Source organism: Lynx canadensis, chromosome A1, assembly GCF_007474595.2.
Source record: "Lynx canadensis isolate LIC74 chromosome A1, mLynCan4.pri.v2, whole genome shotgun sequence".
In the NCBI taxonomy this organism is placed as follows: domain Eukaryota; kingdom Metazoa; phylum Chordata; class Mammalia; order Carnivora; family Felidae; genus Lynx; species Lynx canadensis.
In genome coordinates, this window is record NC_044303.2 from 19,845,700 (window position 1) to 19,866,477 (window position 20,778).

The 20,778-nt window shown below is 36.2% G+C and overlaps 1 protein-coding gene across 3 annotated transcripts in view; it reads left to right on the top strand.

Annotated features, from left to right (window-relative positions):
• LOC115510275 (integrator complex subunit 6) overlaps positions 1-20,778 on the top strand; it is an 88,440-nt gene that overhangs the window by 37,753 nt on the left and 29,909 nt on the right. For all 3 annotated transcript variants that reach the window (XM_030309943.2, XM_030309934.2, XM_030309954.1), the window contains one exon: positions 16,504-16,687. In XM_030309943.2, coding sequence (XP_030165803.1) covers positions 16,609-16,687 — 79 coding nt within the window. In that variant the 5' untranslated portion in view covers positions 16,504-16,608. The remainder of the gene's footprint in view (positions 1-16,503; positions 16,688-20,778) is intronic.

Genomic DNA, 20,778 nt, shown 5'->3' on the forward strand with positions numbered 1-20,778 from the left:
TTATTATTTTCTATTACAGTACAAAAAGGAGAGCTTCTAATTCTCGTAGAGGCCAGAGAAGACAGGGAAGGCGACGCTGATGCTGTCAGGAAAGACAGGGTCTTAGGGGGATATAGAAATATTTAGAAACTTATCAAGACAAGAGACTAACCAGTGGGTGTGATCTCCATTAGTTAAGACTGGAGCCTAAGATTTTGTTTTGACCTTTAAAAAAACAAAAGCCCTTTTTCCTCATAGCCTTTAGCATAATCTCTAGTTACAGGTAATGTGTGTTCCTTTTGTTTACCACAGTAACCCCAGTGCCTGGCATAGAGTAGCTACTCAGTTGATATTCATACCATGAATGATTTTTACAGCACTTATAAATACCGCAAAATTTAGCATTTGATTATATATGTATATTATTTTTCTGCAGTTACTTCATAAGTGTTGCCTTATTCTTAGCTCTGCCATAGCTTGGGAACTACTACTAATTGATCCAATTTCTTTGAAATCAGGAACTTTTAATTCTCTGCAGATTTTTGCCACTTGCCCATTTTTTTTTTTTTTTTGTGCCACTGGATATGGTACACTGTTTGTATTGGTTTCTGTTTACTTTGTTGTTGTTTTTATTGTCCTTTTTGTTTAGCCATAATTTATATGCAGTATAAGTTTAGTACTTTCAAGTATAAAACATGAGTTTTGACAGAAGTAAATAAACATTGTGTCAACAACAGTTATGATGTAAAATATGTCTTATAACTCCAAAAACATTTTGTTGCGCCATGCCCCTTTGCAGTTAATTTCTGTCGTCATTTCCTGGAAACAACTGATCTGCTTTCTGTCACTGTATCTGACTGTCTATCTGTCTATCTCCGTCTATCTATCTAGTTTTACCTTTTCTAGAATGTCACATAAGTGGACGCATGAGTATACATAGTCTGTTGGGTCTTGCTTTCTTTCACTTAGCATAATGCTGTTGAGATGCATCCACACAGCTTCCTGTGTCAGTGGTTTGTTCCTTTTTATCGTCAGGTAATAGTCCAGTGTCTAGCTATACTGCAGTTTGCTCATTCAGTCACTAGATAGAACATTTAGGTTTTTCCATTTATTTTGATCGTTATGAATAAAGCCACTGCGTACTTGGCGTATAGGTCCTTCTGTGGACATAAGTTTTCACTTCTCTTAGGCATATACATAGGAGTATAGCTGGTGGGTGATATGCTAAGTGTATATGGAACTTTATAAGAAACTGCCAAACTGTTCACTGGGGTGGCTGTACTACTTTTGCATTCCTGCCAGTAATATACGGGAGTTCTAGTTGCTCTACATCCTTCCAACACTTGAATTTTTTCAGTCTTTTAAATTTTAGACAACATAGCGGGTGTGTAGTGGAATTTCATTTTCGTTTTAGTTTGCATTCCCTCAGGACTAATGGTGTTGAACATCTTCTCGTATATTTATATGTCATCTGTATATCTTCTTTGGTGAAGTGAGTGTTCATAACCTTTGCCCATTTTTTATTGGATTGTGTTGTTAGTACTGAATTTTAAGAATCTTTTACATATTCTCGATACATGTCCTTTATTGGATACATGTTTTTCAAATATTTCCTATTAATCTATGTCTTGCCTTTTACAGTGTCTTTTGAAGAGCAAATGTTTTAAATTAATTTTTTCTTTCATAGTTTGTGCTTTCTGTGTCCTGTTACAGAAATTTTTGTCTAGCCCAGTGTTACTAAGATTTTTCCCTATATTTTCTTCAAGGAGTTTTATGGTGTAAGCTCTTACTTTCAGAGTCATGATTCATTTAGAATTTTTATGTCTCATGGGAGGAAAGTATTGAGATTTCATTTTTTGACACGTCATTAGCTAATTGTGTCAGTACCATTTGTTAAAAGGATAATCCTTTCCCCATTGCGTTGTTGTGGCATCTTTGTTGAAAATCAGTTGGCCACTTGTGTCTGTTTCTGAGCTTTCTATTCTATTTTGATTTTTGTGTCTGTCTCTTGCCAGTACAACACTGTCTAGTCTATTGGTTTTATAAGTCTACAGGTCAGTTAAAGTCTCCAGCTTTTTTTTTTTCCCCCAAAATTGTTCTGTGTATTCCAGGTGTTTTGAATTTCCATATCATTTTAGAAGTAGCTTGATAATTTTTACAAGAAAGCCTACCACAGTTGTTTTTTAAGTAAGCTGTATGCCCACCGGAGGGCTTTAACTTAATGACCCCCAAATCAAGAGTCCCATGCTTGACTACTGACTGAGCCAGCCAGCTGCCCCACCTGCTGTAGTTTTGATTGGAATTACACTGAATCTGGGGCGCCTGGGTGGTGCAGTCGGTTAAGCGTCCGACTTCAGCCAGGTCACGATCTCGCGGTCCGTGAGTTCGAGCCCCGCGTCAGGCTCTGGGCTGATGGCTCAGAGCCTGGAGCCTGTTTCGGATTCTGTGTCTCCCTCTCTCTCTGCCCCTCCCCCGTTCATGCTCTGTCTCTCTCTGTCCCAAAAATAAATAAAAACGTTGGAATTACACTGAATCTGTAAAGTTACTTTGGAAAAAGTCGACACCTTACATTATTAGTTATTCTAATCCATGGAGATGGTATATCTCTCAGAATTTTTAAGGCTAATTTTTCTTGGCAGTGTTTGTACTTTTCATATATGTAGTTTACATATATGTAATTTTTATATATTTTGATGCTATTGTTAATTGGCCTTTTTGCTTTCAATTTCTGATTGTTGCTAGCACATAGAAATGCAGTTGATTTTTGTATTTTGACCTTGTAATCTCTGACTTTCCTAAATTCACATACCATGTAGTAGCTTTTTCTAGATTTTTTAGCATACAGAATCATGTTGTTTGTGAATATGGACAGTTTTACTTTACTTTTTCCGTATCTGATTGCTTTTTATTTCCTTTTCTTGCCTAAATGTACTGGTAGAAGCAGTGAGGATGGACATCTTTGCCTTGTTCCTTATCTTGGGAGATGGGGTGGGGAGTGAAACCTTTTACCATGTAAGTGTGATGTTAACTGTAGGTTTTTGGTATGTTCCTTTTATCAGATTGTGGAAGTTCTCTTTTGTTCCCAGTTTGCTGAGTTATTATTATTTTTTAATCATGAATAGGTATTGAATTTTGTCTGTTTTTAATGCATATGTTCAGATCATCATGACTTTAAATTTTATAGTGAATTATTAAAAAAATATATTTTTAAAATTTTTTAATGTTTATTTATTTTTGAGAGAGAGAGAGAGGGACAGAACACAAGTTGGGAGAGGGGCAGACAGAGAGGGACACAGAATCTGAAGCAGGCTCCAAGCTCTGAGCTGCCAGCACAGAGCCCGACGCGGGGCTCGAACTCATGAGCCATGAGATCATGACCTGAGCCGAAGTTGAATGCTTAACCGACTGAGCCACCCGGGTGCCCCTAAAAAAAAATTTTTTTTTTTACATTTATTTATTTTTGAGAGACAGAGACAGAGCACAAGTGGGGGAGGGGCAGAGAGAGAATGAGACACAGAACCCGAAGCAGGCTCCAGGCTCTGAGCTGTCAGCCCCGATGCGGGGCTGGAACTCACAAACCATGAGATCATGAGCTGAGCCGAAGACGCCCAAGACTGAGCCACCCAGGGGCCCCGTGAGTTATTAATTTTTGCTGTAAACCAACATTGTTTATGTGTATGTATATATGTGTCTGAGTGTAACCTTGTTATATATTGTAAAGATTAGAAAGCTGATACACAAAAGTTGTGATGTAAGTAAGCAAACACAGGAACCCAGAAAGCAGCATTCTGAATTATTTGCTATAAAGTCAGACAGAAAAACAGATTTTAGTAAGGTGACAGTATATGGCACAGTGTAAACATTAGATGGGAATCCAATAAATAACAAAGATATAGCAAAATGGGAGATTGTGGGTTTAAATCTTGTTTTTTCCTAAACCTGCAGTAACTTGGACACATGTGTCCATCTCTTTGTATCAGGGTTTCCTTACCCTCCTCCCACCTCCAAATGATAATTCCATATTTCTTTGATTCTAAGAAACATTGTCTACCCATTCCCTACCCTCTTCAGCTTTTCTGAAATCAGGAGAAATGTGTTGGCTTTTTCAGCAGGGAGGTAACAAGTGATGGACTCGTATCTGGTCATGCCTACCTCAGTGCATGTTTTAGGCATAGGTGTGGGTCATTGAGGTCTCATTCAGGCTGAACTGTTTGCTTATTTGCTTTGCTAGCACCTCATGTCATGTGAAATTTAAAAAAAAAATTTTTTTAATGTTTATTTTTGAGAGAGACAGAGTATGAGTGGGGGAGGGGCAGAGAGAGAAGGAGGTACAGAATCTGAAGCAGGCTCCAGGCTCTGAGCTGTCAGCACCTAGGTGAATTTTTTATATTCTACTTAAAAGAGTTAAAATGTTTCAGTTTAACATGAACGTTTGGCTAATATATTTACAGAAGAGCTACTAAAGGAAGGTAAGATTTCCTTCCCATTCTCATTTTCTTTTCATAAAGTCTTAATTTGCATTAAAAAATTAAATTTTTAAATGTTTATTTATTTTTGAGAGAGAGAGAGTACGCAGAGGAGGGGCAGAGAGAGAGAGGCAGACAGAGGATCCAAAGCAGGTTCGCACTGACTGCAGAGAGCCCGATGTGGGGCTCAAACTCACAAACCGTGAGATCATGACCTGAGCTGAAGTCAAATGCTTAACTGACTGAGCCACCCAGGTGCTCTAATTACTTGCATTTTTAATTGTGTTTATTCACATATATCCAGAGTTTTAAAAACTTTTACTGTGGAGCTTTCAAACATATATACAAATAAGGAAAATAAAATAAACATCAAGAACCCTTACCCAGCTTCAATTGTTACACACATTTTGTTGGTCTTGTTTTTATCTGTTCTGCTCCTACCCGCCCCCCATACACATTTTTGGTGGGAATATTTTAAAGCAAATTCCAAACACTATCATTTCATTCATAAAAACTTCTGTATGTCTCTTTTAACATCTAAGGACAGCAAAATGTATCTGTCTGTATACATCAGCAATGTTCCATACTCCAAATGAAACTTAAATATATTTTGACATTTTGTTAAATTTAAATTTAATCTTTTTTTTTTTTTAAGTAAACTCTAGCCCAATGTGGGGCTTGAACTCCCGGCCCTAAGATCAAGAGTCACATGGCTCTACCCACTGAGCCATCCAGGGGCCCTTAAATTTAATTTTAAGTTTTAAATAATTAAGTTAAATTACTTTTAATTAATTTATAGCTTACCAAAAATTATAAGGGGTCCAATCAATAATAGAGTCTAATATCTAGTCTATATCCCAGTTTCCCTAATTGTCTCACAAATGTTGACAGTTATTTGAATCAGAATCCAAACACAGTTCATATATTACATCTGATTGTTATGTATTTTTAATGAGAAGTTTCACAGAAGTTTAACAGAAATTTGGCTTCCTAATTCCTGCTTAAAAATTTTTAGAGAACTTATTGCCGTATGGTGAATTAACACTGAAGTGAGAAAAAACATGATCCATGGAATAGGCATGCAATAAATAGGTGAGGCAAAGAAAGGCAGTTAGAATTGCAGACTTCTGAAAGTAAAACTTTCCCTGATTATGAAGAACTGTTACTGAGAAATCAAACATTTGGCCAAAGTCAACTTCTTAAAGAGAGGCATTGTATCATCTCGTAACTTATAATTGAAATGGAGATAATAATCAAATGGAAATGCAGATGAAACACTGGTAGTCTTTGAATTATACTCTTCAACTAAAGGTTAAACTAAAGGTTAAACTGAAGGAGCTAAACAGGCTATAAAAAACGACTGATGTTCTGCTTAATTTCTAAAAGCCAAAAGGGATTCAGAAGAACCTCTAGACCCAGGATGGAGAAGACACAGACTCAAACTATATGATCCTGAAACTCAAACTTAGTGGTATTGGAAGAAGAAAGGGTCATGGAGCTGTATAGATAATTGTGTGCTGTTGTTGGGGGAAATTTTTATACACATTTAATGTTAACTTTTGCGGAACCAAAGAAATATGTTAAATTGATGATAGGCCTTAGAATCATAAGTTATAAGTAATAGGTGTGTTGGAGGACTGAATGAGATGATTTAAGCAGGAGATTTAATTGAAAATCTGGTACAGAGTTTAGCAAGTGATGAATTGTCAGGCTGTTAACTTCCTGTGTGACTTGGGGCAGCATTTGGTATGAACAAGATGTCTTTAAATTTTTTTTTTTCTGCTTCTTGAAAAGTTTATTATTTTTAGGGGGTACAGTCTGTTTCCAGAAGATAAGGATATACATAACTTAGTGTAGAAAGTTTTTTGAAAACTTTTCATACTTGAAGTATTAGGTGTTCTCAGTTACCTAGAAAATAATGACCCTCATAATGATTCAGAAAGCTTTTACTATTTTTTAAGGTTTCTTTACCAACATGCTTTTAAATTAAACTTCTGACCTAATACTTTATAATTGATTATAGTTTTAATGTTGAATTCTTTATAATTTGAGACAGTATTTAACAGTTTTGAGTAGTTTTATGTTATTGTACATCTTTTAAGAAAAATATTCTTTTCTGGTTGTGTGTGTATTTGAAATTTAGTTTTGTAGTTTGACAAAATTATGCTTTATATATTAAGTACTCTGGTGATTTTGAGCATGTTAAATCATCACTTTAATAGCAGAGGTAGAGAAAGTGTCATGGCCTTAGGACATAACATATTGTATATTTTTTCATCTATAATTGTTTTTTATATCAGTCTCTTGCTTTTTTTTTGCTTTCATTAACTTGTTTCTTCCTCTTGTTCCTATTCCTTTTGCCATCAGTCACCCTGGTGCTTTTCTTAAACTATTACATTAGCTTCCTAATTTTTTATTTTTTTCAATCTGTCATACCATGGCAGTAATTATTCTAAAGCACACCACTTGAGTGCATTATTCTATTGTTCAAAATGTTTTATTGCTTTCTATCGTCTACTAGATTAGGACCCTTCACAGTTTAGCCAGTCGCCTTACTTATCCATACATCATTTATTCATTCAGCCATATTTATTGAGTTTCTTCTATGAACCAGACACTGTGCTAGGTTCTGAGGATCACATGATGAGTAAAAAACAAGCAGGAGCTCTGCCCTCCCCCCCGACCCCCCATTGGTCTAGTTGAGAAGACAAACATTAATAAAAATATCGCACAGATAAAAGTAAAATTGCAAGAATATATCCTGCAAAGAAGAGAAGAATGTGCCATAAGAGCTTACAATAAGGGCACACTAGTTCTAGTCAAGGAGGTCATGGAAAGTTAAGATCTGAAGAGGTGAGTAAGATTTACTACGCAAAAAGTGGGAAAGGTGATCATATCAGGTGGGGGGACTGTACAAAGACTCTTTTCCCAAAGGGAATATGTTTTGAGAACAAGGCTAGAAAAGACTAATGTGACTTAGAGCGTTAAAGAAAAGGGATCATTGTATAAAATGGAAAAGAAGCTTGGGCTTGACCATATAAGGGGCTTTGAAGCAATGGCAAGTAATGTTATTACAGTATAAAAGCAATAGGAGGCCATCCAAGGGTTTTATTTGGAGGTACTCAGTGGAGGCGAGGAAGACAAATGGATGTTGGAAGACCATTTAGGCTTTGTTGCATCAGTTCTGCCAATAGCTTGGCCAAGGAACTTGGTGATGGTGGAAGAGATAGAAAGAAGCAGTCATTTTCAGAGGTAGTTAGAAGGTTAAATCAACCAAATTTGCTTACACATAGTACATTTGAAGATGTAAGGAAGAGGGAATTGACTCCTTGGCAATATTGGAGAGATTATGGTACCATTCATTGAGCTAGGAAATGTTGAAAGAGTATCATTTTGGGTGGAGGAAAATCACGAGTTCAGTTTTGAACATGTTGAGTTCCCCATTCAAGGGGAAGGTGGTTAAGTAGACAGAAGAATATTTGGTGCTCAGAAGAAAGATCTAGGCTGGGCATCTGAAAATGTTTAATATTATCAGAGTATAGATAGTAAACGAAGCTGTGGGTAGGTGGGTTGAGGGTTTAGAGTATAAATTGGCCAAGGCTTAAAACTAAGCCTTGAGGATCTGTTGCATTTAATGGTATTGGAGGTTTAGTCTGGGTTGTGGGTGAGGGAGGAAGACGGAAGAACAGCCAGAGGAGGAAAACCAGGAGAATATTCTAGCGTGAAAGGGAAAGGAAGAGTGTCTTTCTAAAGAGTTGTAAATAGTTTTTTGAATGCTGGTGGGGGGAAGCTAAATGTGAAAACTCTCCACTAGATTTAATGGCACCATTATCTATTTCTGTGTAACAAATCATCATACATTTTAGAGGCTTGAAACAACAGTTTATTATTCTCAAGATTCTGTGGGTTGACTTCATTCAGCTGGGTGCGTAACTGGGGCTGGAACACTGAAGATGGTGTTTTCCTAAGTCTGGGGCCTTGGTTCTCGCTGTTGCCTGGGCACTTTGCTGCTTGTCCCTGTGGCTTCTATCTCCACGTGATGTCTCATTAGTCAGTGGTCTAGTTCAAGCTTCTTCATGTGGTGGCTGGCTCCCGAGAGGGTGATAGTGAAACTGTGAGGCCTGTTAAGACTCAGGACTGGCACGCTTTCCACACTTGTCATTTACCACAATGACCCAAAAAAAGAAAAAGATCATGGGTGACTTAGTGTGAGAATTGTTTTAGTGGACTGAAGAGACTAGGGAATGACTAGCAGTTGAAGAAAAAGTTCTTTTCATTCCTTTATATTTCCTCTAAACTTGACCCAAAATCGTCTCTAATTTCCTGAATGTTTCTGGTTTCTTCCCCCACGTGCTCACTTTCCCTGAATGTTGTTCCTGTCTCCCCCATATTAAAACCTTACTCATTCTTAAAGGCTTTCTTAAAATCTTCAGTTTCTCTCCCTTGTACTTTACTCTTGGAGTGTGAGATCAAAAAATTTTGCAAGAAATGATACATGGTCACGGTCTTTGTATTTCTGAATAAGGCAAGAATTTGGTGGTTATATTCTGTGTAGGCCTCAGTGAAGTATGTCCATATGTAAATTCTCATTATGAGTATTGTACACTAAGTTAGGTGGAGTACTTATGTCTTCAACATATGGAATGGTTGTTTCTCCATCCCCTGCTGTAGGTGCCACACAGGTTTTGCAGCTCATGTCTTTGTGTCCTTTCTGTGTGAGCACATACAAGGGTCATAGAGATTAAGTACATACATGGCAAGAGAATCATCTTTCCAGCCTTGGAGGTGAGACTCCTTGGCTCTGTGACCCACCACAAACATTATCATAGAGTCTGTGTTGTGTGTCTTCATCTCCATCCATAAGTGCGTTGCGGTGGGGGGAGTACAGGTCTTCCTATTGGCAGGACTCGGAGGTGCTCGGGTTCTCATTGCTGCCCTCACTCCGTCCCCCTTATTCTTGTGCTTTTCCTTAGGCTGTAGGACCTCATTGATTTCATTGGACAAGTACTATGATGGGGGGTGGGGGACACAGAAAAGAATAAGATCCCTGACCCTGCCCTCTCTCAAACTGGTGAGATTGGTAAATAGGTTATTAAAACATAAGGTGGGAAATATTATTTGAATTACTTCAGTAACAGGACCAGGCGGCAGAATATCTAAGTAAGTGCAAGGGGAAACCACCTAAGTGTTGGTACAGATTCGTCAGTCTCGGCTCTCGTCGTCGGCTCTGGTGTGGTCCTCATCCAGGAGCCAGTTAGGCTGTGTGCCGGGAAGATCTGCTTGATTCCTGAATTAAAGATGTTTTAACAATAAATGTTTTATCTTCTTTTACTGTTAACTTTTATTTTTTACATTCTGCACGTTTAAAGAATAAGTAGTAATGTGTAAGAATTCTGGTTATCTGAGGTTTTATAGTAGTTTTTCTTAAGGTGAGCCAGCTAAAATGTCTCAAATATTATTTGGCTTTGGTATAGTTCTTATTAAATCTTGACACAGTGCCATGCTTTAGTAGGTGCTCAGTGCGAAGTTAAGCCTTAGTCTATTCTTAGCACAGTCACAAATAATTACGGTCTGACCTGTGATCAAACACAAAACAGTTGAATAAAGGACAAATTGTACTTTTATAACGAAGTTTGAGCAGGACTAATGATGAACTATCACCTACCTAATCTGCCTTTTACTTTTATTTTTTTAACTTTTTTTTTTGGTGAGTTTACTTATTTGAGGGGAAGGGGTGGAGAGAGAGGGAACCTCAAGCAGGCTCCTCACAGTCAGCACAGAGCCCGACATGGGACTTGAACTCACGAACTGTGAGATCATGACCTGAGCTGAAGTCAAGAATTGGATGCCTAGCCGACTGAGCCACCCAGGTGCCCCTGCCCTTGACTTTTTATATCTATGGAGAAATAAATTGTGTTCTTTTTAAATAAGAAGTTCAGGAAAGATTCAGAGGTGAAAAGGCAGGCAAGGCAGGAAGATAGATCTCCAAAGGAAAGAGGGGAAATAGAGCAGTCTTCCTAAATTTAAGTTGGAGTTCTGTTTTCTTTTCTGTCAGCTACCAAGATAATTACAAAAATGTCTGTAATGGTGGTATCAGTGAAATGAATCATTTAAAATAATATAGAAAACCTCAATTGTATACAAGTAAAAATAAAACTTTGTTAGTATAAACAATAATTTTCTTTGTTAGTCCATTAGACTGAAATTTGCCAAGTATAATTTTATGAAGACCCTAATAAAGACCAATACCATGATTATGGAAAAATTATTGTATTGTTAAATTGAGCATGATTTATCCAATTCTTAAAACTTGCAGTCCTTAGATGCTCTCAACTTGATTATACAGCAGGGATTATTTGAGTATGTATTCTCCAAGCTGATTTCTCTTGACATGGAATTTTATATTACAACTTATCTCTACAGCAGGGATAGTAATAGTACCTACCGTGTTGTTTTGTTATAAATATTATATGAAAAGCCCATAGAATGGTGTTTGGCACATAGTAAGTGCTCAATATGCTAGCTATTAATTATTGTGTATTTTTATTGTTATTCTCATGTATTTGAGAATTGGGAGAGAACAGCAAAAGGGAGAGAGTATATTGCTATCTCTCTCCATTGGATAAAAGAGTAACTAGGGGAAAAGCATAGGACGCTTTGTAAAAACAATATAAATTGTTTATAAGATATACTGATTAGTGGCTTAAATTCACTAGATTTTTAAATGGATGCTTCAAATTTTTTTTCTAAAAGTACTTATTTTCATAATTAAAGTTTTTTTCCATTTAATTAGTTTTTTTAAATATGGATATTTCAACACTTGATTTTTATTTTTTTCCTATTCTGTGATAATGGGACTACTTATTCAATTTTTAATTTAAATTCTAGTTAGTTAGCATATGGTGCAATATTGGTTTCAGGAGAATTCAGTGATTCATCACTTACAACACCCAGTGCTCATTACAAGTGGCCTCCTTAATACTTATCTCACCCATCCCCCAACCACCCCCTCTATCAACCCTCAGTTTGTGAGCTTCTTATGGTTTGTTTCTCTCTCTCTCTCACCCCTCTTCTATGTTCATCTGTTTTGTTTCTTAAACTCCACATATGAGTGAAATCATATGGTATTTGACTTTTTCTGACTAATATTGTTTACCATCATACACTCTAGCTCCATCCACGTCATTGCAAATGGCAAGATTTCATTCTTTTTGATGGCTGAGTAATATTCCATTGTATAGATATAACACATCTTCCTTATCCATTCATCACTCGATGACACTTGGGCTCTTTCCATAGTTTGGCTATTGTTGATAATGTCAACACTTGATTTTTAAAAATGTAGATTATGGTTTCCATAATTATTATTGATTATGATTCAATAATGATGTGTTCTCAAAATAAAAATCTTAAAAAAATTTTAAAAATTTAGTGAATGAAAGAACATTGTACTCAGTGTTAACTTTCTTCCCTCTTCCTCATCCCCACCCCATCATGAATTTTGTCTGTAGCTTTTTAGTTCATTTTTATTTCTTTTGCTACATGCACATGTTAAACATATGTAAAAAAGGCGAAGTACTTGTTTAACAGTGCATACAAATGCTTTTCTATGTATGCCATTTTGCATCTTGCTTTCTTTTCATCTGATACTGTTTTGATTCACAAATAGACTCACACTTGTAGTGTCGCCCAATGTAAGAACAAGATGGTATTTTGGAACAGCAGAGAAAAGATGTTCTTTTCAGTAGCATGTCATTTGGATATCCATTTGAGAAAAAAAAAATCCACCTTCATTTCTACCTTATATAACAAACTCAATTCCAGGTGTATTTCAGGTGTCAATGTAAGTGGTAAAATAATAAAGCTTTTAGGAAATAGAAGAACATTTTCATGATCTTTGAGGGCACAACAAGTGCTAACTATGGAAGAAAAATAAGATATTAAGATATAACTTAATAAAAATAAGATCTTATAATAAATTTATAAAAAGCTACCACTAGAATAGTCAAAGAGGTCACAAAGTGGGAGAAGATCTTTACAATATGTATATCTAACAAGGAACTCATTCAGAATATATTAATAATTTTTCAAATCAATAAAAAAAGGCAGGTAACTCAATTTTTAAAAAGTAGACAGAAGACATTAACAGGCACTTCACAAAAGAGCACCTTTGCTCCTAGGTATATACCAACAGAAATGCATACTTAATGTTTTTCATAAATACATGCTTTAATTTCATAGTTGTACTGTTTATAATATACCCAAACTAGAAACAACCTAAGTGCTTATCAACAAAAAAGTAGATAAATTCCAGTACATATTCTCTCTCTATCCCTCTTTCCTTCTGTCTCTCTCTCGGACTCACACACTATATGGCAGTGGGAATGAATGATCTACACTTATATGCAGCAGTATGAATCTCACCCCCATAATATTGAATGGAAGGAGCTATAAACCAGAGAGACCATATTCTATAATTCCATTTATATAAAGTTCAAAATCAAGAAAAACTGATCAATGGGAGAGGGATAATGACTGGAGGGGGCATAAATTAGTAAGGTTCTGTTTCTTGATATAAATGCTAATTACACAAGGACATTCAACTTGTGAAAATATATCAGGCTGTCCATACATGATTTATGTTATTTTACGTATGCATGCATGAATTGTATGTATTTTATATTAAAAAATATTGTTTTGAGATCTATTCATATTGGATCTTAGAGGTCTCATTTATTCATTTCAACTGTGGTTTATAAACAGACCACAGTTTATTTATTGATTCCTTTACTGGACTTCTAGGTTGTTTCCTGTTTTCCTGTTTCAAATAATGTTGTAGACAGTATTCTTTTACATGGCTTCTTGTAAAAATATATGAGAGTTTCTCTAAGACGTATAACTAGAAGTGGGATTAGTGGGTCCTAGTGTAAGCTCAACTTTAGCTTACCAGATATTATCAAATTATTTTGCAAAATGATTGTATGTAGGAGTGATGGAAAGTTCCCATTGCTGTATATACTTGTCATCACTTTTGTCAGCCTTCAAAATTTTGCTAATACGATGGGTGTGAAATGGTATCTCCTCAGTATTGTAATTTGTGTTATGTGGCCATATGGATTTTCTCAGGGTCCCCCCCCCCCCCATTTTTCACTGTTGGGAAATAACCTGTTCATAATTTTGTACATTTTTTATGGTTAATTTTAACATTTTTCTTGATTTATGTGCAATTTGCCTTGATTCTCAAAGTCCATATATTGAGAGAGACCTCCATTTGTGATTTTAACACATTGCTAGAATTTCAGCTGTAGACTTTAGCTTTGGAGTAATTCAACCTTCCTAAGAATATTTTTCCTTCAGGCCCTTTGTCCTGTCCCTGTTTGCCTGCCATCGCTCCTTCCAGTTTTACTAGCACATTTCAGCTATAGGGGCTTTTTTATCCCTCTTCTTTGTTGATGAGAAAGGGTAGTTGTGATATGGGGAAGGGGAAATGATAAATAGAAAAATGAATAAAAATTTGACAAGTTTATACAATTAATATAACTATGTATAAAATATGGTTATGACCATTCTTAGTTGTTTGATTTATGTATTTGAAATAAATTCCAGATCTGGCATTCTACAAAGGCCAGTTATTTCGTTGTGTATTGTCTCCCTTGTAGATGCTTATCATTATCTGATTTGTGTGTGTGTGTGTGTGTGTGGAGGGGCAGGAAGAGAGGGAGAGAGATTATTACCTGATGAGTTTCGTGTGTATGTGTATATAGTTTGTGGTCTGTCAGTGTGCTATCTGCTGCTTATATATGAGGTCTGTGCAGTGCTGTTATCCACTGGATTCTTGAGACAATTCCATGTATTCATGACATCCAGAGTAATTCTGTTAACAGTTCAAAACCCTCTTCCTCCAGTGCCACTTGTGCTTTGATGTTTTTGTGATCTTAGAGAGAAAATGACCAAGCACCAAATCGTTGTGCTTCCCAGGTACAGAGGTAACTCGTCTGGAGTAAAGGAGCTGATAGAAATAGGCTTTTCCTCTTTGTCTTCTTGGCAGTGTGGTAATATTAGCAAGGGCTTGGAGTTCCTGAACTGTTTTCCGAGAATCACGGAGCCTTTGAGGTTAGGGAACCTTCATCACAGAACATCCTGGCCCAGATTTCTTCAACATTCCTTACTGCCACTGACTTCTGCTTTAAGTAGGATCAGTGCCAGAGGAAAAGCTCATGACTCCTGGCCATGGTCACAAAACCTTGGCTGATTTTGATCCTGCAGCATATTCTCTTGGCATGAACCTTTCGGAGAGAGGTGCCAGTTTAGCAGGGCTTCACTAGGAATTCTCTTCCTAGAATAGAATCTGATTTTTTTTTTTTAATGGTTTAATGTAACTCATGAAGAAACTTGAGTCTTAAGTCAGTGTAGAATGACTTAAATTCCTAATTTATCAAGATTAGAAATCTTCTTTGTTAAGAAATAGAAAGGCTGTAAACAATACAATTAGGTTCACTGTATGACCAAAGCAGTATAAACTTTGGCAGTTAATTTAGAGGTGTTGATTTAAAGTGTTTTCTGGGGGCCCCTGGGTGGCTCAGTCGGTTAAATGTCCAACTTTGGCTCAGGTCATGATCTCGTGGTTTGGGAGTTTGAGTCCCGCTCAGGTTCTGTGCTGATGGGTCAGAGCCCGGAGCCTTCTTTGAATTTTGTGTCTCCCTCTCTCTCTGCCCCTCCCCTGCTCGTACTGTCTCTCTGTCAAAAATAAAACATTAAGAAAAAATTAAAAAATTAAGTGTTTTCTGTATTTTAGAGAAAACTCTAAATAAATCCTGAGTATGCTGATCCCAGGCTTTATTTTTCTATAAATTATATAAGTAATAAAGATTTTTTTCCCTAAGCACCATGTCATTTTCACACTTAAAAAATTAATAATTCCAGTAATATTATTCCAAATTTCCCCAATTGTCTCGAAAATCTTTGCTTTTGATTGCTTCATTTTAGCTATAATATTCCACCAGCTCTCCCCACTCCCCACTCTTTGCGTTTTCAGGCCATTGATTTATTGGAGAAATCAGGTCCTCCTCTGCCCTGTAGGTTGTCCCACTTGCTGGCTTTGACTTCTTGCTTCTTGGGGTGGTATTTAACTTGATCCCCTTTCCCCAGTAGTCCCTGTAAACTGGTATTTAGAATGAAAGGCTTGATTAGGTTCAGCCTAGTTTTCCCTTTCCCCTTTTCTTTCCTTTCAGTGTTACGCACTTGCTATTGGGTCACTTCTTGATACATATTCTGTCTGGTTGTCCCCATTTAGTTACTCTAAGATTAATGTGTGGATTCTCTTGGTACTCTATTACTCTTTTGGTGCAGAGGTGCCCATTAGAATTACTTCAAAGCTTTTGAAGATTCTGAAGAATCCTAGATTCTATTTTAGCAGGTCTGATGGGGTTGGGAAAACACATCTATTAAAAAACACATGGAGAAATAAAAACCCTCTACCTTTACTCAGATGTGGGAAGAATCATTATCTTTAATACATTTAACATGTAATTAGAGTGACAAAATTTACTTTTATGCAGGTGCTTTGGGGAATGTATGTTTTGTCACAAATAGAGCATAATTAAAATTATTAACTGGAGATGTTTGAGGCTGCTGTGGTGTAATAGAAAAAACAGTGACTTGGACCCAGGTGGCCAAATCACTTACTCTCTGCAAGACATTGTTTTAATCTAGAAAACAGGAATAATAAGATATTTGTGATAGGCTTGTTTTAATGATTAAATGAAATGATTTATTTGGAAGCAGTCCAGCACTTGGTGGTCAGTTGAATGGAAATCTGGAAAGCATTACAGTAACAGATTTTTTTCAATCGAGGTCTTTAGAGTAAAAACTTAGGAGAATGAAGTAACTATGTCTCATGTGCTTATTTTAGCTGTATCTGTATAAGCTTTTGTTTTTGAGCTTGTTTTTTGAGTGATAGGAGACTCGTGATACATAGTTTTAATATACATGTAATTAATGTGGCCTTTTGAGAAAAACATCATGTGGAAATCTTACCTTTTTCCCCCCTTATTTTCAGCTTCATTTACCTCTTAATTCTCCTTTGCCTGGAAGTGAATTGACCAAGGAACCTTTTCGTTGGGATCAGAGACTCTTTGCACTAGTGTTGCGGTTGCCTGGCACCATGTCAGTAGAATCAGAACAGTTGACAGGTGTGCCTTTAGATGACTCTGCGATCACACCAATGTGTGAAGTGACAGGCGGTAAGTTTTTCTCCTGGCAGTAATCCAGTGAGTTAAGGCAGAGTTTGTCTGAATGTTTTAAAATGCACATTTCAAAAACTCCATGTTGTCGTTCAACACGCTAATGGTAGGAATTAGTAGACCTACATGGTTTTAAAAATCCATTGATGAATGTCTGCGATCTGATTTGAATGGGGTTTAATACTATTGGATCTGAAATGAGTGGTCTTTTTCTCTACCCATATAGAAAGTGCTGGTATTTGAAGTTGTTAAACTTTTTTTCTTCTCTATAAAGATTACCAGTATTTACAAGTGTGGCAGAATTATTTTCTGTGAAAAATGCAGAGAATTTTGAGAATCATCTCATCAACCATATAATGATCAATGCCTGGTTAAGTGCTGTTTTCCCTAGAGGCAAAGAGAAAGCTGGATAGCAGGTTAGAGGACCAGGTAGCGAGGTCTTACCCATCTGGTCCCTGTGTTAAGTGAACAGTAATGATACTCTTGAAAGAAAATATGTAGCAGACTCAGAACTTCTGTAATGTGGAATTGGTCAGCAGGTGGGTTAAATTCATACCGATAGGTATTGAGTGTCTACTGTGTATGAAACACTATCTTATGCTTTCAGACTTCAGTAGTGAGTATGACAGGCAACGGTATTCTTGCTTTCATGGAGCATTTTAGTTCTCACCTAAGGAATTTGATACTAAAATGTCCAGGTCTGGCATACCACTATTTCACCTGTGTCAGAGGCCTGTGACATTATTAGTCTCCAGACACAGTCATAGCCAGCTGTATCAGTTTAAAGGAAAATAGGAGATTTAATTAACATTTTAGGTACCTTCCTTCAATTCTGTGGGGAGTTTGGAAATCTGCAAAATTCACAGACAAAACAGGTACCCTACACAGATATGTCAAGTAGATAATTAGGAAGTTGTTTTCACATTATTAAATGTTCTTATTTATAGAAGTACTTTCTGGTGAACTCTTATAATTCTTTCAGTTTAATTTATATTAAAAAAAAAAGTTATATACATACAACTTAAAGGGAAAACCTGTCTATCGAAATGTGAAAATTCACTGCTAACAATTCCTTGTGCATGAATAATATTTTTCAGTGACAGCCCCAATTGTTCTATGGGTAGATTCACATTTGTATTCAGAAAAGTTTAGTTTTTAGCCTTGAACTGACTTACTTGCTAAAATCCTGATCTATCTATCTATCTATCTATCTCTATACATAGATAGGTAGATAGATAATATAATTTTTTTTTTAGTTCTAGTTTTTAATTAACAGATTGAAGTCCTTGAAGCTGTAATTAACACTTTTGCATTGGAAAATTTTTTACTATATATTATTTACTCAGAATTAGGATAAAGTTATGGGACTATATGTACTGTAACTTTGGTCTTCTAGAATCAAGAATATTCAGAGTGTGAAATGAAGTGAGTGGTATAAGCAGAGAGGGTCTGCAGTGAACCTGAGAGATCATGTAGTGGTTAATATCCTTGCCTTTGGCAGTAATGTACTAAAGCTATTCTGCTTATTCTTTGAAAGGAACATCTCCAGATGAAGTCACCCTTGGTAATATCTTTCAATGACCCAGAAACCTTGGTCAGGAAAAGCTTCCCCAAATACATATCCTGAATGTCTCCTGATGTAGTGGTTTATTTGCCTCTTTTCATGCTCTTGCTATAGCAATAATGAGAAGCTGCTCAAATGCCACTCACCTTTTCATAGATCTGAATAATACGTATTCCTTTTTTATTATTTTAAAACAAAAGTTTTACTAACAAAAGTTTTGAGGATAAGGCACTAGAAAAGTAGAAAACAGAAAAGTTAAACCCACTAGTATTGCACTATCCAGATATATAATCACTACTAACAATTCCTGTGCATTTTTAAACTTAATGGTAAGAGTAGTGTATGTTCATTTATTTTGCCTTCATAGAATAATTCTTGTTTACTAAGGAAAAGTTGGAAAGAAATGTGCCTGTGTTGCCAAAATCATTAGTATTTTGTTATGTTTTCTATGTGTACTTTAAAAAAATTATATAATTGTCATTATAAGCAATTTTCTTTTATTATCAGCTAATGAATGAGTATCCACTCTATATAACTGTTCTTGGTGCTGGAAATACAGCAGGAACAATAATAAGCAAAGGCTACTTTTTTGGACTGTGTGATAGATAAAATCATAAAATGAATAAACACTATTGGAGAGTGCTACTTACTATGAAGAAAATGTAGGGTAAGGGTGTAGAGAATAACTTGAGGCAGAGAATGAGTGTTCTTAGAAGGTCTTTTGAGGAGGTGACTTTTTTTTTTTTAAGCCATAAACCTAAAAGATACGCTTACCCCTCCTAGTTTGAATCAATTTAATATATTAGTTATCCTCGGAGATTATTATACTTGTTTAAAGAAATAAAACATTTATTTATTTTTTTAAGAGATTTTTTTTTTTTTAACGTTTATTTATTGTTGAGAGACCGAGAGACACGGAGCATGAGCAGGGGAGGGGCAGAGAGAGGGGGAGACACAGAATCCGAAGCAGGCTCCAGGCTCCGAGCTGTCAGCGCAGAGCCCGACGCGGGGCTCGAACTCACGACCTGTGAGATCATGACCTGAGCTGAAGTCAGTTGCCCAACCAACTGAGCCACCCAGGTGCCCCAACAACATTTATTTTATAAATTACATTTGTATATCTCTAACCTTAAAGGTAAAGCCGCTTGTTTTAATAGGGATTAAATCAATCTTAGTTGTGTCTTAAAAATATTAATCTCTCTAAAAGTATTGTTACAGCATGTTCACTGAATCTTTATTGAGGTAGAACTGACCTACAGCGTATTAGTTTCAAGTATATAGAATAATGATTGGATATTTTATATATCGTAAAATGATCCCTCACAGTAAGTCTACTTAACATTCGAGCAAAGATCTGAATAATGGAGTAAACCATACAGAGAGATGTAGTAAGGGAAGGAACACACTCTGTATTCTGGTGAGCGGCAGGAAGGCTGATGTGAAGTAGAGAGTAAACAGGTGGGTTTAGGGCAGTAGGCAAAGGACAAATATCGAATAACCTTTTAGGCTATAATAAATATTGTTTATTTCCAAATATGACGAGAAGCACTGGGGGCTTTTTATATAGGAGGTGACATCTGATTTCTTTATCTGAAAGATCACTTCAGCTGTTGGATGAGAATATAGCGTAAAGTGGCAAGAATAGAAACAGAGAGGCTGGTTAAGAGATGACAGTACTTTGGTCTAAAGTGCTGGGTTTGTGGGTGGTGAGAGGTGGTCTGATGCAAAGGGGAACTAAGGATGAAGGCAGTGAGGGAAGAATGAATCAAGGATGACCCGAATATTGGAGGTAAATGGCTATGACATGGACTGAGGTGGCACACCAGGGAGAAGCAGGTTTGGAGGCGGTACAGGGCTATCAAGTCAAAAAATGCTCAATGGAGATGATGGTAGAAGCATTTTACAAAAATTGTGTAAGATTGTAGAGTAAATCAGTTTAACCTTCTTAGCCTCTACAAGGACTGTTGCTCAACTTACTGGAAATATTCTTTTTATCTCTTTTCCATTTGACTAAAATGCTGGTATAGTAGGCTTCTGTGGGAGAATATTTTTTTTCACTTTTGCCTTTAGACTCACTTTATTTAGTTTGATGTTTTTGTGGACTCTACACAACAATAAGTGAGCCAGCTTCTTGACTGTGAGGTGTTTGCTTGTCTCACAAACATAAGCAGTGATCCTAGAAACTTATTGCTTCAATACAAAGGGTTGTACAGTACAAGAGATGAGTTTTGATCTAGAGAATAAAAGAAATATTACATAGGATATAGGCTTACTTTGTAAAGATGCCAAAATTTCCTATTTCCTCTTTAACTTTCAAAGGAATTAATGGATTTTTATTACTTGCCAGGAAACTTAAGTTTATTAGCTTTTTCTTTAATTTTAATAAAGTATCTTTGTAATTCTATTTTATACTAAGATTATAACTCATTTACTCATATTTTTCTAATCAACCGATGATGACACAGGTTAGAAGAGCAGAGAGAGTTGCTACAATTACACTTTAGAAACTTTTGTTTTTTTTTTATGA